Source organism: Salmo salar, chromosome ssa03 (genome assembly GCF_905237065.1).
Source record: "Salmo salar chromosome ssa03, Ssal_v3.1, whole genome shotgun sequence".
NCBI lineage: Eukaryota > Metazoa > Chordata > Actinopteri > Salmoniformes > Salmonidae > Salmo > Salmo salar.
In genome coordinates, this window is record NC_059444.1 from 15,384,571 (window position 1) to 15,409,555 (window position 24,985).

The window sequence follows — 24,985 nt, forward strand, 5'->3', positions numbered from 1 at the left end:
GCCCCAAGGCAAAATGTGTAGAATTGCAGGAAATTAGGTTTAAAACAAAAACAAAATGATCTTGCCCCCATGACAAAATGTGTTGAATTGCAGGAAACTAGCTTTAAAACTGTAACATTTTCGCTCCGTCCCATGGCAAAATCTGTAGAATTGCAGGAAATTAGCATTAAAACAGCAACAGCTAAGAGGAGTGGCTCAAAAATGTTATGTCACACCCTAACCATAGAGAGCCATTGGTTCTCTATGGTGTTTAGGTCAGAGCGTGACTAGGGGGGTGTTCTAGTCATTGTATTTCTATGTTGGTGGTTTGTATAGTTCCCAATTAGAGGCAGCTGGTAATCGTTCCCTCTAATTGGGTATCATATTTAGGAAGCCCTTTCTCCCACCTGCTTTGTGGGATATTGTTTTGTTGAGTGCTGATGTGTGAGCTGTTACGTCACGGTCGTTTATTGTTTTGTTTAAGTTTCACTAATAAAAGATGTGGAACTCGAATCACGCTGCGCCGTTGTCCATCTATCCCAACAACCGTGACATTTTAGGCCGGAGACCGTACCATTGGCAACACCCACTATCACACCCCCTACGGTACCCGCTGCTGAAAAACATCCTAAGGGAAACACTGGATGTGAGTTCTAGAACAAGGGATGGGCAACTGATGGGGGTTCTAGAACAAGGGATGGGCAACTGATGGGGTCCTAGAACAAGGGGACTCCTGCGAGCTTATGAATAACTCCTCAACCCAGCCTCAGTCCCCAGAGAGCAAAATGGCCCCCCTGACTGTGAGAGGCTAACAGCTGGTCTGGTGCTCCATCATCAGTGGTTCAAGGGCAATCGATAACACAACCCAAATAAAGAAGCTCCTTGCTATTGTTGTAACCAGTTTCCTTGGGCTGCATGTTCACCACCCATTTTTTGCTGTCTGCTCTGGAGGACTAAGGCTTTAAAAGTGGCTTTCTGTATGTTGTTATTTGTGCACATGGACTTGATTTAAAATCAATTTTCTGTTGGAGAACCTAGGAGCAAATGATTTAAGAACTTTGTGTTATTTTCCCTGATCTTCAGCTGTTTTAAGTAAGAAAAATGACAATCCATCAAACGTCTAACTGGTAATCTAATCCTTCATCTGTAGGAGTGCCTATGTCCAATCACCAAGAGCTTTACCCTTTACATGGAGTGTTCCCCCCACTCTCCTCCTCTCCCGAGGGGCTATCTATTCTCAGAATAAAATGTAAGAAGCGTTGACACGGTTATTAAACTACCAGCTGGAGATGTAGGGGTCCGCACTACGGTCAGGCCTTGCCTGGCAACCCAGACTCCTTGCTCCGGCCAAACGCTATGTCACTTCCATGGACGTTAGTTTCTTCTCCACAATAAGTCTGGATCTGAGTACCTCCCCAACGATTTTTAGAATGCAAACACATTCTAACCATTCTAATTGGTCCAGAACCGATGGGTTGGGCCAGAGCCAGAACACACGTGGGTAAAGCAGCATTTAGAAAATTCGTAATTGGCTTTGATACTTTGGTTAGAGATGATCCAATTGCTGATGACTTTGTTTTGTACAACACCTCTGATTTTGACGTCACCACAAACGACTTCAACTATGGCAGGCTCAGACTGAAGTCTGTAGCGAACATAGAGCAGCGGAAAAATTCAGTTTGAGTCGTCAGGCAAGGTTAGGCCCTCTCTCATATATATTGTCTGCATGGGTGCACCTTCAGATATAAACAGATAGGTTTATGAGGGGTGGAATTGTATGGGGAGGATGGATACAAATTAGTCTGGCATCAGACACCGGTCTCGCACCCTACCGGCGGCATGTTACGATTCAACTATCTATGATTTATAGTAGAGACATTCCACTTTACTGCACAGAAATTAGATTCATATTGTTTTTCCCACTATATGTCATGTTATGCTATATTTTATGTTACATATGATGTTATGATTAGGCGAGTTCCGAGTAGGTAGGACATTTACACTAAACAAAAATATAAATGCAAATGCAACAATTTCTTTACTGAGTTACAGTTCATACAAGGAAATCAGTCAATTGAAATAAATAAATGATGCCCTAATCTATGGATTTCACATGACTGGGAATACAGATATGCATCTGTTGGTCAAAAATACCTTAAATGATTATGCTGAAACATGAAATGATGGTGGCGGATGAATGGCACGACAATGGGCCTCAGGATCTTGTTATGGTATCTCTGTGCATTCAAATTGCCCTCGATAAAATGCAATTGTGTTTGTTTTCCGTAACTTATCCCTGCACATACCATAACCCCACCGCCACCATGGGGCACTCTGTTCACAATGTTGACATCAGAAAACTGCTCGCTCACATGACACCATACATGCTGTCTGCCATCTGCCCGGTACAGTTGAAACCGGGATTAATTTGTGAAGAGCACACTTCTCCAGTGTGCCAGTGGCCATCGAAGGTTAGCATTTTCCCACTGAAGTCAGTTATGACACTGAATTGCAGTCAGATCAAGACCCTTGTGAGGACGACAAGCATGCAGATGAGCTTCCCTGAGATGGTTTTGGACAGTTTGTGCAGAAATTCTGCAGTTTGTGCAGAAATTCACAGTTTCATCAGCTGTCCGGGTGGCTGGTTTCAGACGATCCCGCAGGTGAAGAAGCCGGATGTGGAGGTCATGGACTGGCGTGGTTACACGTGGTCTGCGGCTGTGAGGCCGGTTGAACGTACTGCCAAATTCTCTAAAATTATGTTGGAGGCGGCTTATGGTCGAGAAATTAACATTAAATTATCTGGCAACAGCTCAGGTGGACACTCCTGCAGTCAGCATGCCAATTGCATGCTCCCTTAAAACTTGAGACATCTATGGCATTGTGTTGTGTGACTAACTGCACATTTTAGATTGGCCTTTTATTGTGCCCAGCACAAGGTGCACCTATGTAATGATCATTTTGTTTAATCCGCTTCTTGATATGCCACACCTTTCAGGTGAATGGATTATTTTAACAAAGAAAAAATGCTCACTAACATGGATGTAAACAAATTTGTGCACAAAATTTGAGAGAAATAGATATTTTATTTCAGCTCATGAAACACGGGACCAACAATTTACATGTCGCTTCCCTCCATTACACCAGTTTTTTTCTTGGGGGAGCTGTGATTGCATACTTCAGCTGACAGGGGATCTTTTGGGGTTATTCGTAGAACCTCACTGCCACTGTAAATGTACCACCTGTTTTTTAGAAGATTCCAGAGTGAATCATAGTGATTAACTGTCATGCTCTGTGAACATCCTATGTATGATACATGGATCAATCTCACTCTATTAATTGAAAAACCATTGCCCTTTAAAATCGTATTACCAGCTGCTGTAATATGTTTGAGGGAGGCAGACTAGAGTGGTCACAGTGTATCCTCACTTTAAATTGAATGCGAAAAACCAGTTGATTAAATCCATTTGTTTATTAAATCTGTTTTAGCTATGCTGTCCCACCTCTGTTTCCTCAACTGTTCAGATCCAGCTGTTATGGCACGAGGGGGAGTTGAAAAATTCAATGGAGCATTAGAATCATTTCTAAATGAGACATTGACAGCACACAAGTATGAGGTTTTTGTGTCTGGTCTGTCTTGGTTTCATGTGAGTAGTTTTGGGGCACAGACAGTTTTGGCTAGTGGTAAGTGAATGAGGTAATTGAGGTTGCTTTTGTCGTGATCTCCAGTATTCTACAGTATACTTCCTGGAACAGAGTAGAAAGAAATTAACTCCCTCATCCAACTCAACTTGAAGTGAGTGGAAAAGATCTTAATGCTTGATATGTCAAATTTAGATAATATGAATCCTGGGCCCGTTCTGACTTTTTTGTGGCCAAATGCAGACAGCAATTGTTTTTGTCAGAAAGTAAAAACACTTTCTCAGAAAAAGTGAAAGATTAGATTACACTTAAATATCGCTTTGGCGCCATAGGTCGACAATTGCTTAATTCCATGGAATGTTACATCAATGCGCTCTTGATAAAATAATTCAAGCCATTAGCTGGCATACGAAACACCTCACTTACACAGATTATAAAGTAATCAAGCCTCTTCCACAGAATATAGCTCTCATTCCTCTGGCAAGGGAAGTGCCGGTAACAGCCAAGAGAGGACTCGTTTTTATAAATGTGTCTAGAGGAACTTCCAAGCTTTTTTAAAAATCACCTCTGAGTAGGTTAGTAATGGTGGGTCTTGGAGATCCTCACAGGCATCCATCTATCTATTCACAGACTGAGGTCTTGGTGGTATTGGGTTGCACTCCTATGGTGTGCACCTGGGTAATTTGTTACAGGCTCACTGAGAGTTCTGTCATGATTGAATTACTCTCTTGACTCCCCAGAGTGGATGCTTTCCTAATACCTCCGGACTTAACTGTCCACTAAGGAGATCTCCAGATTCAAGAAGATGTGAAACGCTTTTACAGCCGTTCCTGAGAAACCGTGAATGTGTGCCATAGCAAATACTAGATCATTAGCGCATATGCTAATCGTTTCTGTGTAAATTCGTTGCTAATGCCACATAACGTAATGCTACATGTGTTAACGCCGAAGATAGTAATAACACCCCTATCCTAACTGTGTTTCCTCTGCTACTTTTCCTCACACCAGTCATCCGAGTTTAATTCCAGACCGCCTCCACTTCCCTTCACCTCAGCCCTGAAACACACACTGTAATAGTCAACCCTGAGACCCTTTCCCCTCTCAACTCGATGCGCCCCCATTTGCTCTGTTTTGGAGTTAGACTGCTCTTTTATGAATTATGTCTCTGAGGTTCTCAACTCGCCAGCTTCAGCCCTACCGAAGCAAACGTCCTCTTCACAATAAATACACTGTTATGCTAGAAGCGTACGTGAGAGCAGAATTGTGCTAATGTACTTTGTTTATGTGGGCCTCTTTATGTTTTAACCAGTATTAGTATCTTATTTATGTACATAATGACATATTTATGTGTTATGGCGTCGGTTAGGCTGGGCCTGTATTTGGTCAGAAACACTATCCGTCATTACACATTACATACTAATTCACAAAGGGGTCTGTACTGTAGGCCTGTGTAAAATGTCCTCACCGGTCCTCTCAGACTGTATGGGCTACGCTTCTCTTCCAGGCGTCCCAGTGCCGTATGTCTTGTTTTTATTTGCGGGTTAAGTAAAAGGCTTGTGCTTGGAGACGGTGATTAAAACAATCAGAGAACTTGGAGTACACATCCTCTGTGCTCATCGCATCCCCATAACATGACCCAGCACAGCCGTGGATTTACCCGTCTAGGAACATCAGATGGCTATCTCACATGTGTTTATAGAGTCATACGGAGGTATTGTGCAGCAAGGAGTGTGTGCCTGCGTGTGTGCGCGTGTATAGCCCAAACACAACAGTTAATTAGCTGTCTTTGGAGATGGGACTGTATCTTAATGGGAAGTCCTGTAATGTCTTGCTCTGTGGTTAATGCTCTGGTCCTTGGCATGCCAAATTTGATTTGACTTGAGTTCGATTCAGTTAATGAGCTCTATAATGTTGTGTAACCAGACTAAGACTATGGTGCATGGACATTAGCAACAATACAGGGAACGTACAGTATATTGCGGCCCAGTAAAGTAATATAAACTGAGTGAAAGTGAGTGCAGACAGAAATCTATGCAAAACCATTCAAAGGGTGAGCCAAAATGCACAAGTGCTGATTATACAGACCCAGATTGTGATTTTTCATATTTTTTGGCTGCTTCTCCTCTTGGCTGCTCCTGCAATAAGACGTGCAAAATCAAATGAACAAATACGTGATATGTCTTTATTTGAGGGTAAATTGCTCATAAACCATTATTAAATCATTTATTAGCCATTCATTAATACTTAGTAATTATTCACCATTACATGTTTATGTACTAATGAATATTTACAAAATCATGAACAGGTCTAATACATGTTTTTACTTGACTTACTAGTAAACAAACTAAGTAATAATGTTTATAAGCAGTTTATTTATTTTTTATTTAACTAGGCAAGTCAGTTGAGAACAATTCTTATTTACAATGACGGCCTACCCCGGCCAAACCCTAACCCGGACGACGCTGGGCCAATTATGCGCCGCCCTATGGGACTCCCAAACACGACCGGTTGTGATACAGCCTGGAATCGAACCAGGGTCTGTAGTGACACCTCTAGCACTGAGATGCAGTGCCTTAGACCGATACGCCACTCGGGAGCCCAGATCTAATTAAGTGCTACAAATACTTTAACTATCCATGCACAATTCTCAGTTACGTATTGTATAGTCCATTAAATAAATAGTCAGTGAACTGAGTATGTTCTCTGAGCCTATACTTAGACTCTCCTGGCCCAAGCCCATTCCCCATGCGAGGGTCACGACCTCTCGAATGTCTGATTAGGAACAATGAAGACTAGGCAGCACACTCACAGCGGACAGGCTGAACCAGGAACTGTGTCCCAGTAGACCTCTCATTCAACCTCAGCAGCCAGGGAGTGTCCTAACCCAACAGGCCTATAGTTTCATCTCAGTACCCCTCGCTACCTCCCCTCCTCACCCTGCCTGCAGCCTAACATCTAATGCCACATCGAATTATTTTGTCTTGGCCTTACAAGTGATGATGCAGTCAATCCTGTGTACAACTCTGTTGCTCGCCATCTGTGTTGGTGTATTGGCAGTGTCGCTCTTTAGTACCGTTGCAGGTGCGATGGAGTTAATAACAAGACAATGCTCATTTCTGTCTACGAACCTTTGTCAGAGTCAGCACTTCTCATTTAAAAAAGGGAGACACTGGGTTCGGCTTTAATTTACAGCCTTCTGTTTACCAGATATTGACATAGAAAATGGTATGGTGCTGACCAGCAGGTCTGGTGTAACTAACTGTACGGTGCTGACCAGCAGGTCTGGTGTAACTAACTGTATGGTGCTGACCAGCCGGTCTGGTGTAACTAACTGTACGGTGCTGACCAGCCGGTCTGGTGTAACTAACTGTACGGTGCTGACCAGCTGGTCTGGTGTAACTAACTGTACGGTGCTGACCAGCTGGTCTGGTGTAACTAACTGTACGGTGCTGACCAGCCGGTCTGGTCTAACTAACTGTACGGTGCTGACCTGCCGGTCTGGTGTAACTAACTGTACGGTGCTGACCAGCCGGTCTGGTGTAACTAACTGTACGGTGCTGACCAGCCGGTCTGGTGTAACTAACTGTACGGTGCTGACCAGCCGGTCTGGTGTAACTAACTGTACGGTGCTGACCAGCCGGTCTGGTGTAACTAACTGTACGGTGCTGACCAGCCGGTCTGGTGTAACTAACTGTACGGTGCTGACCAGCCAGTCTGGTGTAACTAACTGTACGGTGCTGACCAGCCGGTCTGGTGTAACTAACTGTACGGTGCTGACCAGCCGGTCTGGTGTAACTAACTGTACGGTGCTGACCAGCCGGTCTGGTGTAACTAACTGTACGGTGCTGACCAGCCTGTCTGGTGTAACTAACTGTACGGTGCTGACGGTGCTGACCAGCCGGTCTGGTGTAACTAACTGTACGGTGCTGACCAGCCAGTCTGGTGTAATGGTGTATGTCTGGAGAGTTCTGTGGATGAGTATGATGGATGAGGAGTCAGATGAGGAGTAGTAGGATGACAGGCCAGGTTTTACAGGGATACTCTTACTCACCTCTGCCTCTCATATAATACTGTGCCTCAGAGGGACGAGCTAGACCTTCCACAGTGCATGCAGGGTGCTCCTGTGCTCTAATGTTCCCCAGCTGGAATTGATGCAGCTGTGACATGCAGTGACGCAGGCGGGGTGTCAGGTAACCGACCTACTGACAGGCTGAAATCAATCATGCTTACTTACCAAGCTGCTTGTTAAGTAACACACCTCCTTTTCTTTCATGAAACGTTTCACCTGGAATGTGGGCTTTTGAACAGAGGAGAATCAGGTGTGTTTCAGAGAAACATTATATTTTCTCCTGCGGGTCTGCCTTTATGTCTGTCTGTCTGGCCCCCGGACTAATGCCTTTCTATACACAAAAGCTCTTGGATTGCACAGTAACTTACTTTAATTCTAGATGAGAATGAATGACTATACACTCACCAGACAGTTTATTAGGTACACCCATCTAGTACCGGGTCGGACCCCCCTTTGCATGAATTCTTCGGGGCATGGATTCTACAAGTCAGAAACGTTCCACAGGGATGTTGGTCCATGCTGACGCAATGGCATTAGATTGGACGGCGGTACACCACCGCCACCAGCCTGTACTGTTGACACCAGGAGGATGGGTCCATGGACTTATGCTGCTTACGCCAAATCCTGACTCTGCCATCAGAATGACGCAACAGGAACGGGGATTCGTCGGACGTTTTTCCACTCATCAATTGTCCAGTGTTGCTGATCGCCTGCCCACTAAAGATGCTTCTTGTTGTTTTTAGCTGATAGGAGTGGAACCCGGTGTGGTCGTCTGCTGCAATAGCCCATCTGTGACAAGGATCGATGAGTTGTGCGTTCCGAGATGTCGTTCTGCACACCACTGTTGTACTGCACCGTTATTTGTCTGTTTGTGGCCCGCCTGTTAGCTTGCACGATTCTTGCCATTCTACTTCAACCTTTCTTATTAACGAGCTGTTTGCACCCACAGGACTGCCGGTGACTGGATGTTTTTTGTTTTTTCGCACCATTCTTGGTAAACCCTAGACACTGTCGTGAGTGAAAATCCCAGGAGGGCAGCCGTTTCTGAGATACTGGATCTGGCATGCAGGGCACCAACGTTCATACCACACTCAAAGTCGCTTAGGTCACTTGTTTTGCCCATTCTAACATTCAATCAAACAGTAACTGAATGCCTCGATGCCTGTCTGCCTGCTTTATATAGCAAGCCATGGCCACGTGACTTACTGTCTGTAGGAGTGATACATTTTAGTAAATGGGATGTGTACCTAATAAACTGGATGCTGAGTGCATGGTATTGATTCCCAGAGGGGAAAATGTGTGTTTAGCACTACTGCAGTATCACGTAATCTTCTTCAATGTGAAGGCCTATCATGAGAATATCAATAGCTGTTTTTACTACCATCTCTCCGTTGTTCTAGGGAACTCGGTTGAGTTAATTCAAGACTTGTGATTTCAACAAAGCCCTGTAGAGGGACCCTATCCCAAGAAGAAAAAACAGTCTCTCTAATACTACAGCTCTCAGATCACTCACTATGCCCATATAGTGTTGAACACCCACTCCCCAGGGTTATTCTGGACTGTTTCCCTTCCCTTTCTTTTCATTTCTGTTCACACGTGTGTTTGTTCCTGAGGGTGTGACTGGTGAGCATGGGAATGAGAAGACAATGGAGGCCAGAAGCACAAAGAGCCATGGTGGTGCTGTAGGGGAGCTTCCTCTGCTCTGAACTTGACCCTGAACACCAAACAAATACGCATCTGATATATTCAGCATTTCATTATGGTGTCACGCCTCCATGTAGAAGCCTGTAACGAATGACGTTGTAATGATGGTCGGACCAAGATGCAGCGTGGGGTAGGTTAATCATTTTTATTAATGATAACCAGCAACAAAACAAGAACGAGAAACCAACGAAACGTACAGCCTTGTAGGGCTCAACAGCAACAATACAAAAACAAGATCCCACAAACAACAGGTGGGAAAAGGATGCCTAAATATGATCCCCAATCAGAGACAACGATAGACAGCTGCCTCTGATTGGGAACCATACCAGGCCAACATAGAAATACAAAAAACTAGAGTACCCACCCTAGTCACACCCTAACCTAACCAAAATAGAGAATAAAAAGGCTCTCTAAGGTCAGGGCGTGACAAAGCCTGAGGTTGTACGTGTAGACTTGTGGTCTTGTGTCTATAAGTGTATGAGCACCATTTGAAATGTACGTATGCATACAAACACACAAATGATTGCATGTGTCCAGCAGTATTTGTTGTCACACAGCAATTGTCATGACTACACACTCTTAGAAAAAAAGCGTTCCAAAAGGGTTTTTCGGGTGTCCCGATAGAAGAATCCTTTTTGGGTCCAGGTAGAACCCGTGTTGGTTCCAGGTAGAATTATTTTGGGTTCCATGTAGAATCCTCTGTGAAAAGAGTCCTACATGGAACCAAAAGTGTTATACCTGGAACCAAAAATGGTTCTTCAAAGGGTTTTCCTATGGTGACAGGCAAAGAACCCTTTTTTGTTCTAGATAGCAAAAACTACGTTCTAAGATTGCAGTCATGTTTGTTGATATGGCCAAAATTGGCCCATGCAGCACTTCCACTGCGTCAAGTGTAATGGCAATCAAGTTTCATCTCAACATACTGCTTGAACATTTCCAAAATCGTTTTTTTACTTTCAATACTTATCGAACAAGATTATTAGCTCGGCAGTGCACTAAGGAAACACTGTGTACTCTCGTAGAGCATGGTTTCCACTAAACAACTAGGCAAGTTAACCGTAGTACGCTGTCACTGTGTAGTACTCAAGTCAAAGGTAAACAAAGTCCAACCTGATGATTAAGTCAGAAGGCCCACTCAGAAGACTTTGAGCCGGGCCTCCGAAGGGAAAGCTCTGTAAGTGGCAGCGAGGGAATGACAGGGGCAGAAATTTGTTTATGGAGACTAAATTTAACCTGACATCTGCTTCAAATAGAAACCCGCCATAAATATTAATGAATGGAGGGAAGAATATGGTCTCGTCGATGCAGAGGGAGCGGGGGACAGAGAGAGAGAGGGAACCCGCTCCACCTGAAAACCTATTTTTAGATTCTCTGATTCTATTTCCCGCACGAAGAGGCTATTTTTAGCAGATGCAGAAGCAAGCGGAGTCAGAGACAGCTAGAGCGTGTGGAATCAGCCAGAGGAGGGAGAGATGCACCATTAGGGAGGAGGGAGAGATGCACCATTAGGGAGGAGGGAGAGACAGCGACAGCACAAGCTCCTGGCACAGGTATCTTTAGAATACCTTCTTCTCATTCTCACACTCTCACTCTCACATACACACACAGCTCCCCTCGCAATGCCACGTCATTCTTGCCAATGTAGAATCCTCTCTCTATCTCTCTCTCCCACTCTCTCTCCCACTCTCTCTCCCTTTCTCTCATTATCTCTCTCTGCTTGTCTCAGGGTTGAACAGTTACTCTCCCCTTCCGCCCCTGTCTCTCTCTGTGTATTCTGTCTCTCTCTGTGTATTCTGTCTCTCTCTGTGTATTCTGTCTTTCTCTGTGTATTATGTCTCTCTCTGTGTATTCTGTCTCTCTCTGTGTATTCCGTCTCGCTTTGTGTTTTCTGTCTTTCTCTGTGTATTCTGTCTTTCTCTGTGTATTCTGTCTCTCTCTGTGTATTCTGTCTTTCTCTGTGTATTATGTCTCTCTCTGTGTATTCTGTCTCTCTCTGTGTATTCCGTCTCGCTTTGTGTATTCTGTCTTTCTCTGTGTATTTTGTCTTTCTCTGTGTATTATGTCTCTCTCTGTGTATTCTGTCTCTCTCTGTGTATTCCGTCTCGCTTTGTGTATTCTGTCTTTCTCTGTGTATTCTGTCTTTCTCTGTGTATTCTGTCTCTCTCTGTGTATTCTGTCTTTCTCTGTGTATTATGTCTCTCTCTGTGTATTCTGTCTCTCTCTGTGTATTCCGTCTCGCTTTGTGTATTCTGTCTTTCTCTGTGTATTCTGTCTTTCTCTGTGTATTCTGTCTCTCTCTGTGTATTCAGTCTCTCTCTGTGGCTATGTATAGTGTTTTGTCACATGACACAATGTAACAGACCAGCGTCTTGTCTTAATGCAACATCCCAGGGAATGAAGTGGGTGGAAAAATGTATGGAGTGCCTACAGTAGCCATTTTTAGATTGTAAATTTGACATGGGTAAAATCTACATGGGTATAGTTCCCACAATTTGACTTGCATGTGTTTGGTGTTAAAATGTGAAAATTAGTTTAAAATATAAACAATTTCAACAAGTATGTGAAGATACACTCAGTGGCCAGTTTATTAGGGTATACCCATCTAGTACCGGGTCGGACCTCCCTTTGCCTCCATAACAGCCTGAATTCTTTGGGGAATGGAAACGCTGCTCAATTGGTATCAAGGGACCTAACGTGTGCCAGGAAAATATTCCCCACACCATTAAACCTCTGCCACCAGCCTCTACCGTTGACACCAGGAAGGACGGGCCATGGACTCATGCTACTTACTCTAAATCCTGACTCTGCCATCAGCATGACACACCAGGAAGGATGGGCCATGGACTCATGCTACTTACTCTAAATCCTGACTCTGCCATCAGCATGACGCAACAGGAACCGGGATTCATCAGACCAGGCAATGTTTTTCCACTCCTCAATTTGCCAGTGTTGGTGATCGCGTTCCCACTGTAGCCACTTCTTCTTGTTTTTAGCTGATAGGAGCGGAACCCAGTGTGGTCGTCTGCTGCAATAACCCATCTGTGACAAGTACTGACAAGTTGTGCATTCCAATTTACTGTTCTGCACACCACTGTTGTACTGCGCAGTTATTTGCCTGTTTGTGGCCCGCCTGTTAGCTTGCACGATTCTTTTCATTCTCCTTCCACCTCTCATCAAACAAGTTGTTTTCACCCACAGGACTGCCGCTGACTGGAAGTTTTTTGTTTGTCGCACCATTCTCTGTAAACCCTAGACACTGTCGTGCGTGGAAAGCCCGGAGGCCGGCCGTTTCTGAGATACTGGAACCAGCGCGCCTGGCACCCACGATCATACCACGTTCAAAGTCGCTTAGGTCACTCGTTTTGCCCATTCTAACGTGCAATCCAACAGTAACTGAATGCCTTGATGCCTGTCTTCCTGCTTTATATAGCAAGCCATGGCCACATGATTCACTGTCTGTGTGTCACGTCCTGACCATAGTAAGTTGTTATCTTCTATGGTAGAGTAGGTCAGGGCGTGACAGGGGGGTTTTCTAGTTTAGATTTCTATGTTGTTATGTTCTAGTTTTCTATTTCTATATTGGGTTGTTCTAGTTTTTGTATTTCTATGTTGGGCTTTGTTTGAGATGATCTCCAATTAGAGGCAGCTGGTCATCGTTGTCTCTAATTGGAGGTCATATTTAAGTTGGTGTTTGTCCCACCTGGGTTTGTGGGAGATTAATTTTGAGTAGTGTATGTTTCACCTCTGGGTCACGGTTTGTTGTTTTTTGTCATTCAGTTTATTTATGTATTGCATAGTTTCACAGTATAAATAAAATGTGGAACGACACACACGCTGCACTCTGGTCCACTCCTCCTTATGACAACCGTGACACTGTGGGAGCAAACCATTTTCGTACAAACGGAAAATAAATCAAATATACAGTATAAATCGTGGTCCTGCATATAGACATAGTACCTTACAATGTGATGTATTTAATATAACAGGTGTTTCAGTAATCCAATGTACTATGACCACATCCCTTGCACAGTCTTCACATTTTGCTGCTTTAAAATTACATCTCAAAAGTGAATAAATGGAAATGTTTTCCTACCGATCTACACAACCTCCTCCGTATTTTAAAACTCAAAGAACAATTATAGAAAATGTTCCTAATGAATAAAAAATAAGAATATTAAAAAGTCTTTATTGTATGTCTTCACAGCCCAGAGTTAATACTTGGGGGAAGCACCTTCGGCAGCCATTACAGCTGTGAATCCTTTTGAATCAGATTCTGCCAACTTTTCACAACTCTTAGGGCAACATTTATCCATTGTTTTTGTCAAAATTACTCAAGCTCAGTAAATTTGGTTGGGACTTGAGTGTCATTGATGGACAGCAATATTCAAACTTTGTCTCTGATGTTCAAGCAAATCAGGACTGAGGCTGGAACACTCAGGAACACTCAACACCTCTTGGAAAACCATTTTTTTTCTATATTCATATATTTTTTATCTCAAACAGTTACAAACATTCACAAACGAACAACAACTTACAGAAACACTATACTATCTAAATATTTTTATTAAAAAAACATTTCATTTTTCCATTGTGTTAATGATGGCAGATTGATTTCAAGGTTTTTTGTATAAGTTTTTTCAAGATGAGTGATGAAAAGAGAATCGTCCAGCCCATTGGGTATTTCACTACACCCCAATATGCCATATTTTGAAATATGTAGATAGACAGATTGAAAGTAAGTTTATATTGAAATACTTCTGATAGCCCACTTTCTAGCTCCGCCCATAAGTTTGGACCTTTTAGCATTCCGTGTAAGCATGGATTATTGCTCCAACAGTCCCTCCATCTTGTGCCAACATCTGCATTGTGTTGTGTAATGGATTTGACCCAAGACTTCGTTTTTAATTTAGTTGTTTAATTTAGGCCGACTATCTGTTGTTCCACGTAAGGAATCTGTTATTCAATGCATTTGTATGGGCTAATAGCAGTAAGGCCCCAAATATTTTTTAATCGGCTTAGACAGGGCTTAGGCTCTAATGGAATAACTGGTAGCAAAAAAAAATGGTGGTGGAGATGTTGAGGAGGCGTGTGTAGAAATTCACTAGGCACTGTATCTATCAGTTCCATGTCTGCACCTGACAGGTAGCAAAAATACCTCCAGTGGGGTTCCCAATTAGGTTCAGTTGAACCAGAGCCGAGAGTTTGACTTTGCCATTATTAAAGCACTGGATGCCAGTTTTATTGCTGTGTAATAGCGCATCTGACAGACGAGAGACGTTAATGTTGTGTAATTGCCTCATATCATTGAGAGACATCTCCGGGGACAGTTCTGGCTCGGTTAGTTTCAATTCCATATCTGTTTTAGCATGAGGGTTTTATTTTTTCATATCACTTTGCACTATTTATTTGCAAAGGGCTCAGGCTACATCCAGTTTCTGTCCAAAAACAGCCACAGTTACCGCAATGGTTGTTTGCTAAAGTACCGATTTTTCGGCTCTGGAGTTCATCAGAACCTGCATACAAAGTGGAGCTAAGCTTGGATGTTAGCGGAGGTTGTCGGAATGTGGATGTGGATCAAGGTGGAACCGCGCCGAGAATGAGAAATGCCTTTATTTGGCCGAAGATGGACCATCATCATGACCCTCTGCTGTAGGCAGTGCAGTGCAGACTCTTGGCTGCGTCTCAACAGTGGCTTCCTTATCTTGTCTCCTTCCCTTTGTACAGATCTGAAAATGCTGGTAGATGTGATGAGGTAGATATGTAGTGTAGAATTCATTTGGGAATCTCCTTGGGTTTCATCTGTGTTTTTAAGATCTGTTGCAGATGAAGGGAAGGAGACGAGGAGACTAAACCCCTTTAGACTAGTGAGATGCATTATTATCAAAGAGAACTGTTTACGCATGTCAACCTGGGCTAGGCGGTGCAGAGCTGCACTAATCTTAATGTATATGGATCCGTTCCTATCCATTTGAATGGCCTTAAAGATGGTTTCTAGATCTGTGAATCTGTGCAGCAGGTGCCTCAGGCCGACCCTCGTCATCAAACAGCCAGTTCCCGTAGTCTGACCAGCCAACACCATTCAGTTACACTTTTCTGACGTAGTCAACTCCACAACGTATTATTATACGGTTTTTCACCCTCTCAACCACTCATCCTACATATGGAGGTTTATTGGTGTGACTCAGAACAAAGATGGGCCTTTTTTTGTGTTCGTCCATTTCCTGTGCTTTTGATAAATCACCTTCGTTGTTGAAAGGGTTTGTGCTATTATTGTCGCCATTGATATTTTTAGTTTGGGCTTCTCAAATGCACTCAATTTGTTTAGAGGGGGGAAAGGAGGGGTTTGATTCCTTTGTCCCGTTGGTGATGTCTGACTTGACGTCAGTCTCGAAGAAAAGTGCCTTGTTGCGAATGATTCAAATCTGTTGTGTATTGTGCTTTAACTGAGTGTGTGTTTGTGCTGTGTGCACAAGGTGATGGAGCATCATTTGTGACGTGGATGATTTTTGGAGAATGGTTATTACAATTTTAAATGATGGTGATGACGATAATAAGCGGCTTTCATTGAAAGACGTGCTAAATCATGATACATGTTGAGAGCCACTGTGGCCTATTCTCGATCACTCTCCCATCTCAGGTTACTCTTCACTATACTCTCCTCACTCTCATTAAAGGGTGATACCCTTAGGGTGTTGCATGTAAAATTCATATTTACAGTAATTTGAACAGTTCTTACATTTTTATTGTTGATTTGGAGCTTTGATTTAGGCTACAAGTTTGAAACGGTGAATTGTTTTCTCATCTGCTCTCTCCCTCTTTCTCTTTCCCCATAGTTTTGATGCTGAGAATGGCTTGTCGGTGGGGCGCAGCCCCCTGGACCCGCCGGCCAGTCCAGGCTCCGGCCTGGTGCTCCAGGCCAACTACCACAGCCAGCGCCGTGAGTCCTTCCTCTACCGCTCCGACTCAGACTTTGACCTCTCACCTAAGGCCCCCTCGAGGAACTCGTCCACTGCCAGTGATCTGTAAGTGCCCCCCCTCCCCCATATTGTCTCCCTCTGTGACCTTTCACCTTCCACTCACATCTATTGAAGCGTCATGGCAGAGATGTCTCAATGTAGGCCTTGATGCTGCAAGGTCTCCACTTTTTGTAATGTCCAAGGTCATATACAGATATGGTTTTGTGGAACAGATACAATTATATGTGGAAGGGAATTGCTTCTTGGATCACTTTCCAAAAGGGAATTCCGATAGCAAAACATGGGGAATACGTTAGGCCCATTTGTAAGCTTTCCCTTTTACTGTATAATCACAGTAAGGAATGGAAAGAAATGTACAGAATGGTTATCTGGAGGAAAGTGGGGAAGGGTCATGCTTTTTCAATTTCAGTCAAGAGGAGGGTTTAGTATTTCTTTTTATCTAGTCCAGGGGAGAGTAATATCATTTGTAATTGATGAAATGTCTATATTTCTCAGTGTTTTAGAATTAGTTGCTTATTAGGATATATATATCAATGTGTGCCCGATGCCGCCCCTCATCTCTGATTCTCTGCTGATCGTGCACTATCATGTGCGCCTATAGGCCATTTAGTGTAGTCTCAATCAAATGATCCATAGCCTATAGGCTACGAAGTGCATGGTCGTAGAAGCACAGAGCAAAGTTGTATTTCTAAGATAGCTGCTGGGATGGTGTAAATAAAACTAGGCTGCATTACAAACTGCAATGGATATTCCAACCTTGAGCCCCGGCCTGCCCTGCTCTTGCTGATCAAAAACATGTTTGTGTGCTGCTTAACCAATGGCTGTGTAGGCCTACGGTGACAGTTCAGGAGGAGAGTCAAAGGCTTCTGCCGAAAATAATTTAATCTTGCGCGGGGACTAGCCTACAGCCTATGTTCTGTTCCTTTTGAGAAGAAGAGTGGGAAGATGAGAAGGAGGACCGGAAGTCAACTTTGATAGCTTGCTTCTACTACAATTGATTTAATTAAAAACAATATGTTTTTTGCCCATTATGTACAGTACCAGTCAAAAGTTTGGACAACCCTACTCATTCAAGGGTTTTTCTTTATTTTGACTATTTTCTACATTGTAGAATAATAGTGAAGACATCAACACTATTAAATAACACATGTAGTAACCAAAAAAGTGTAAAACAAATCTAAATATATTTTAGATTTTAGATTCTTCAAAGTAGCCACCCTTTGCCTTGATGACAGCTTTGCACACTCTTGGCATTCTCTCAACCAGCTTCACCTGGAATGCTTTTCCAACAGTCTTGAAGGAGTTCTCACATATGCTGAGCACTTGTTGGCTGCTTTTCCTTCACTCTGTGGTCCAACTCATTCCAAACCATCTCAATTGGGTTGAGGTCAGGTGATTGTGGAGGCCAGGTCATCTGATGCAGCACTCCATCACTCTCCTTCTAGGTCAAATAGCCTGGAGGTGTGTTGGTTCATTGTCCAAATGATAGTCCCACCCGCAAACCAGATGGGATGGCGTATCGCTGCAGAATGCTGTGGGAGCCATGCTGGTTAAGTGTGCCTTGAATTCTAAATAAATCACAGACAGTGTCACCAGCAAAGCACCCCCATACCATCACACCTCCTCCATGCTTCATGGTGGGAACCACACATTCAGAGATCATCCATTCACCTACTCTGCGTCCCACAAAGACACAGCTGTTGAAACCAAAAATCTCAAATTGTCAGACAGAAGGATAGATTTCCACCAGTCTAATGTCCATTGCTCGTGTTTCTTGGCCCAAGCAAGTCTCTTCTTATTATTGGTGTCCCTTAGTTGTGGTTTCTTTGCAGCAATTCAACCATGAAGGCCTGATTCACGCAGTCTCCTCTGAACAGTTGATGTTGAGATGAGTCTGTTTACTTGAACTCTGTGAAGCATTTATTTGGGCTGCAATTTCTGAGGCTGGTAACTCTAATGAACTTATCCTCTGCAGCAGAGGTAACTCTGGTTCTTCCTTTCCTGTGGTGGTCCTCATGAGAGCCAGTTTCATCACAGCGCTTGATTGTTTTTACAACTGCACTTGACGAAACTTTAAAAGTTATTGAAATGTTCCGGATTGACTGACCTTCATGTCTTAAAGTAATGATGGAGCCAGTTTCATCATAGTGCTTGATGGTTTTTGTGACTGCACTTGAAGAAACGTTTAAAGTTCTTGACATTTTCTGCATGTCTTAAGGTAATGATGAACTGGTTCTCTTTGCTTATTTGAGTTGTTCTTGCCTTAACATGGACTTGGTCTTTTACCAAATAGGGCTATCTTCTGTATAGCACCCCTACCTTGTCGCAACACAACTGATTGGCATAATCGCATTAAGAAGGAAAGAAATTCCACAATTTAACTTTTAACAAGGCACACCTGTTAATTGAAATGCATTCCAGATGACTACCTCATGAAGCAGGTTGAGAGAATGCCAAGAGTGTGCAAAGCTGTCATCAAATATATTTGATTTGTTTAACACTTGTTTGGTTACTACATGATTCGATATGTGTTATTTCATAGTTTTGATGTCTTCACTATTATTCTACAATGTAGAAAATAGTTAAAATAAAGAAAAACCCTTGAATGAGTAGGTGTGTCCAAACTTTTGACTAGTACTGTATTTATCAGAGTTATTCTCCTCACAATAAGCCAGATTCGAGTAACTTACATTGTGGTGCTGAAACTTGAAGGTAGTAGCTGCGGCACAATCAATCGGAAATAGACAGCTCATGGTGCTGAAAGTAGGCAAATTCAAGTAGGCATTATTCATTTCCATCTTCATTTTAATTACACTTTACTAACAACAAGAGCCCTGTTTCCATTGGCACTTTAAAGTCAACCCAGTTTGGGTTGGCCTTGGTGGGCAAGCTCAAATTGTGTTTCCACTGCCTCCAGAAATGAGAAATTATGTAATGTTGCTAGGTAGCCAATATGTGACTTCTGCTGGCTTCGCTAATGTTGCTAGCTAGCTAGCTAGCTACCAAGATGTTGAAGAATTTAATTCACCCTTACCATGCTGTAACTAACGTTTCCCCATACTCTTACCCAGTGGCGATTTTAGCATGTAAATCTTCGTGGAGCAAAAAAAAATATGTTTTAGATGCATGTCAGCAAAGCCACTACACAACACGACACTAAACAATACATTAAGTGCATTATAATGGTCACAAAAGGTGCCCACAAAATGTTAGGGCCTACATAAAGCCATCCCACAGCAGTCGCAACACCTTACCAATGCTACACCGGGCTACCAGCGAGCCTTGTCTGGCAGTGAAACAGTTCATTCAGCCTCATTTACTGCCTTTTAAAAAACCATAGCTGATATGGCTGACTGGATTAAACAAATGTGGTTTCTACTGACAATTGAGATGTGCAAAGGGGACAACGACGGGATAAGAAGCAATCTGTAATTTCGATTAAGACATTAATGAGCGAGCTTGGACAGACGTAGTCAATATAACTATTTGTTCAGCACTTTTGAAATGTACAGCAACAGAATTCCGAACATGAGCCGTTTTTACAATATTCTCCCTGTACACTAAGTCAGAACTGTAGGATAAATGAAGGGGGCATATAAGCAGACAATGAAAGCTCTTACAATATTAGATGATTACATTTATCTATAACAGGCTATAGGCTACATGTGCACCACTAAGTCAGTAGGCAAAATTATGAGGGGAAAAGGGACCAAATGATTAGGGTGAGACCAAGTTTGTATGCAGCTTTATTAAGTCAATTATTTTTTGGTATATTTTTTTACATTGTTTGCAAACTGTTATGTGACATGTATTAATGCCAAAATAACATGCAAAACAGGCCCAAAACATTATTATTTTGGCAGGGGCTCAAAACAGGTGGGGCTCCTGCCAATTCCAGCCTGACTCAGAGCCATCTATTTAGCTTGCTGATGTTAGCTAGCTAAATAGTTAGCATCATGTTTAGCATAACAGGCTAGCTAGCTAGCTTAATTCCTACCTTGCTAACCAAGCAAACCAGATGACAGGTTTGATATGATGTAGCTAGCTACAGAGGTGGGACCAAGTCACTATTATTCGAGTCACAAGCAAGTCTCAAGTCACAAGGCCCGAGTCTCAAGTCGAGTCCCAAGTATAACAGGTCAAGACTCAAGTCGTGCAATCTAAGAACAAGTCGAGTCGAGTCACAAGTTTTTTCAAGTCAAGTAAAAAACAAATCTATACATGCAACAACGATTTTGAAAAAGCCATATCTCAGACTGGATAATAAAAATAAAAGATCAAGATGGGCAAAAGAACATACACTGGACAGAGATATGGCTTTTTCTTTGCAACTCTGCCTAGAAGGTCAACATCCCGGAGTCGCCTCTTCACTGTTGACGTTGAGACTGGTACTATTTAATGAAGCTGCCAGTTGAGGACATGTGAGGCATATGTTTCACAAACTAAACACTCTAATGTACTTGTCCTCTTGCTCAGTTGTGACCCGGGGTCTTTCAGAAGAAAGTGTTTTGTTTCTGGCTATTTTAAGCCTGTAATCAAACCCACAAATGCTGATGCTCCAGATACTCAACGAGTTTAAAGAAGGCCAGTTTTATTGCTAAAATAATTGCAATAGGGTTTTCTAATGATCAATTAGCCTTTTAAAATGATAAACTTGGATTAGCTAACACAACGTGCCTTTGGAACACAGGAGTGATGGTTGCGGATAATGGGCCTCTGTACGCCTATGTAGATATTCCATAAAAAAATCAGCCATTTCCAGCTGCAATAGTCATTTACAACATTAACAATGTCTACACTGTATTTCTGATCAATTTGATGTTATTTTAATGGACAAAAAATGTGCTTTTCTTAAAAAAACAAGGATGTAGATGGCGCAGACAGACATGGCAGCTCTGTGTCTAGCTCCTAAGCAACTTTGATAGTATTTTGTTATTTGGTGTGTTATTTCTTATATTATAAGCACAGAATTTTTTGAGTGTTATTACATACAGCCGGAAATAACTTTTGGATATCAGAGCGGCGGTAACTCACCAGCGTTATGAACAGGAATACGACACACCATCCACTGCTTCCAAGTATATTACTCGCAAATGTTCAGTCTCTGGATAATAACGTAGACGAGCTCAGGGCGAGGATCTCCTTCCAGTGAGACATCAGGGATTGTAACATACTCTGTTTCACGGAAACATGGCTCTCTCAAGATATATATCCATTCAGCCATCTGGGTTCTCAGTACATTGCGCAGGCAAGAATAAAGAACTCTCTGGGAAGAAGAAAGGCGGGGGTGTATGTTTCATGATTATCCACTCATGGTGTGATTGTGATAACATACAGAAACTCAAGTCCATTTGTTCACCCGACCTAGAATAACTCACAATCAAATGCCGACCGTATTACCTCCCAAGAGAATTCTCTTTGGTTATAGTCACAGGCGTGTATATTCCCCCTCAAGCAGATACCACGACGGCCCTCAAATAACTACACTAGACTTTTTGCAAACTGGAAACCACATATCCTGAGGCCGCATTTATTGTAGCTGTGGATTTTAACAAAGCAAATTTGAGGAAAACGCTACCAAAGTTCTACCAACACATTGACTGTAGTACTCGCACTGGTAAAACATTGGACCACTGCTACTCAAGTTTTCGAAATGCCTACAAGGCCCTCCTCCGCCCTCCCTTCAGCAAATCTGATCACAACTCCATTTTGCACCTCCCTTCCTATAGGCAGAAACTCAAACAGGAAATACCCGTGCTAAGGTCTATTCAACACTGGTCTGACAAATCGGAATCCATGCTTCAAGATTGTTTTGATCAGGCGGACTGGGATATGTTCCGGGTAGCCTCTGAGAATAACATTGACAAATACACAGATACGGTGACTGAGTTCATCAGGAAGTGTATAGGAGATGTTGTACCCACTGTGACTATTAAAATGTACCCAATCCAGAAACAGTGGATAGATGGCCGCATTCAAGCAAAATTGAAAGCGCGAACCACAGCATTTAACCATGGCAAGGTGACTATGGCCGAATACAATCAAACAGGCAAAACAATCAAAGTGGAGTTGCAATTTAACGGCTCAGACACGAGACATATGTGGCAGGGTCTACAGACAATCATGGACTAGGGAAAACCAGCCACGTCGTGGACACTGATGTCTTGCTTCCTTCTTTGCCCACTTTGAGGACAACCCGGTGTCACCGATGTGGCCCACTACCAAGGACTTTGGGCTCTTCTTCTCCGTGACCAATGTGAGGAAGACATTTAAGGGTGTTAACCCTCGCAGGGCTGTCGGCCCAGACGGCATCCCTAGCCGTGTCCTCAGAGCATGCGCAGACCAGCTGTCTGGAGTGTTTGCGGACATATTAAATCTCTCCCTATCCCAGTCTGTTGTCCCCACTTGCTTCAAGATGTCCACCGTTGTTCCTGTACCCAAGAAAGCAAAGGTAACTGAACTAAATTACTATCGCCCCATAGCACTCACTTCTGTCATCATGAAGTGCTTTGAGAGGCTAGTTAAGGATCATATCACCTCTACGTTACCTGACACCCTAGACCCACTTCAATTTGCTTACCGCCCCAATAGATCCACAGACGATGCAATAGCCATGGCACTGCACACTGCCCTATCCCATCTGGACAAGAGGAATACCTATGTAAGAATGCTGTTCATTGACTATAGTGCAGCATTCAACACCACAGACAACACCTCCACTTCGCTGATTGTCAACACAGAAGGCCCACAAGGGTGCGTGCTCAGCCCCCTCCTGTACTCCCTGTTCACCCATGACTGCGCGGCCACGCACACCTCCAACTCAATCATCAAGTTTGCAGACGACACAACGGTAGTAGGCCTGATTACCAACACTGACAAGACAGCCTACAGGGAGGAGGTAAGGGCCCTGGGAGAGTGGTGCCAGGAAAATAACCTCTCACTCAACGTTAACAAAACAAAGGAGTTGATCGTGGACTTCAGGAAACAGCAGAGGGAGCACACCCCTATCCATATCGACGGGACCGCAGTTGAGAAGGTGGAAAGCTTCAAGTTCCTCAGCGTACACATTACTGACGATCTGGAATGGTCCACCCACACAGACAGTGTGGTGAAGAAGGCACAACAGCGCCTCTTCAACCTCAGGAGGCTGAAGAAATTTGTCTTGGCCACTACAACTCTCAAATTTTTACAGTTGCGCAATTGAGAGCATCCTGTCAGGCTGTATCACCGCCTGGTACGGCAACTGCACTGCCTGCAACCGCAGGGCTCTCCAGAGGGTGGTGCGGTCTGCACAACGCATCACCGGGGGCAAACTACCTCCCCTCCAGGACACCTACAGCACCTGATGTTACAGGAAGGCCAAAAAGATCATCAAGGACATCAACCACCCGACCCACAGCCTGTTCACCCCGCTATCATCCAGAAGGCAAGGTCAGTACAGGTACATCAAAGCTGGGACTGAGAGACTGAAAAATAGCTTCAATCTCAAGGCCATCAGACTGTTAAATAGCCATCACTGGCCGGCTTCCACCCGGTTACACAACACTGCACCTCAGAGGCTCCTGCCGTATATACATAGACTTGGAATCACTGGCCACTTTAATAATGGAACACTAGTCACTTTAATACTGTTTACATTTTGTTTACATACTGCTTTACTCATCTCATATGTATATACTTTATTCTACTCTACTGTATTTTAGTCAATGCCACTCTTAATTCCATTCTTTTACTTTCAGATTTGTGTGTATTGTTGTGAATCATTTTAAGATACTACTGCACTGTTGGAGCTAGAAACACAAGCATTTCGCTACACCTGCAATAACATCTGCTGATTATGTATATGTGACCAATAAAATGTTATTTTATTTATATATTTTTTAGCTGGTGTCAACATTTTGTCTGACATGCCAAAAATGCAGCCGTGTTGACTTTATTTAAAACTTCGCAGCCACCGGAGTTTGACAAATGATTACAGTTTGCATTGATTTGTGGATCATATCAACCCCACAAGTGATCAAAGTTCTTCACTCACTCCCCTGAGGGAGAGTGGCTAGCGCGAGGGCTGAGGGGGTAAAAATAAGGTGTTTTGACTGCAGCCAAAGTTGGAAAAATTAGCGACTTTCTTGTTTTTTTACTTGTGCTGTTTATTTTTCCAGCCTACATCAGCCTAAGACAGTTTCCCTGTCTCTAAACACCTTAGTTTGTGATTAATTCGGTTGCAGGTCACCAACTCTTGCCTCTGTTTTTAAAGGGAAGAAAGCTTGAAGCACTGGGAAGTCAACTGGTTGTCTCGGTGAGAAGAACTTGACAAAACGCTGATTTGTCCCCTCAAAGGCCTGTCCCGCATTCTCCATTACAGGTTTCAGAGCCATCATCCTCCCCATGGCACCAGTGACAGAAAATGTACCCCTCCCCCATGTTTTTCCTGTGACCCCAAGAAAAGCCTTTTTCTTTTGCATGTGAAGCTTCAAGAAAAAGACCCTAGCATAACCCCAACCCTGTAACTTTACCAGTTGGACTTTAATTTCTCCCTACCTCACGGTTCCTATAATGTACAGTGCATGGCATCCTTTGTTTGACCTTAATTTCACCCTGTCTGGTCTACCTTTTT

At 43.2% G+C, this 24,985-nt stretch overlaps 1 protein-coding gene across 3 annotated transcripts in view; it reads left to right on the forward strand.

Moving 5' to 3' along the window:
- LOC106599012 (cAMP-specific 3',5'-cyclic phosphodiesterase 4D) overlaps positions 1 to 24,985 on the forward strand; it is an 89,750-nt gene that overhangs the window by 42,941 nt on the left and 21,824 nt on the right. For 2 of the 3 annotated variants that reach the window (XM_045714544.1, XM_045714545.1), the window contains exon 2: positions 16,228 to 16,416. In XM_045714544.1, coding sequence (XP_045570500.1) covers positions 16,228 to 16,416 — 189 coding nt within the window. Of the gene's footprint in view, positions 1 to 16,227; positions 16,417 to 23,795; positions 24,668 to 24,985 lie in introns of those variants that run through there. The other variant, XM_045714546.1, reaches the window with a different exon arrangement.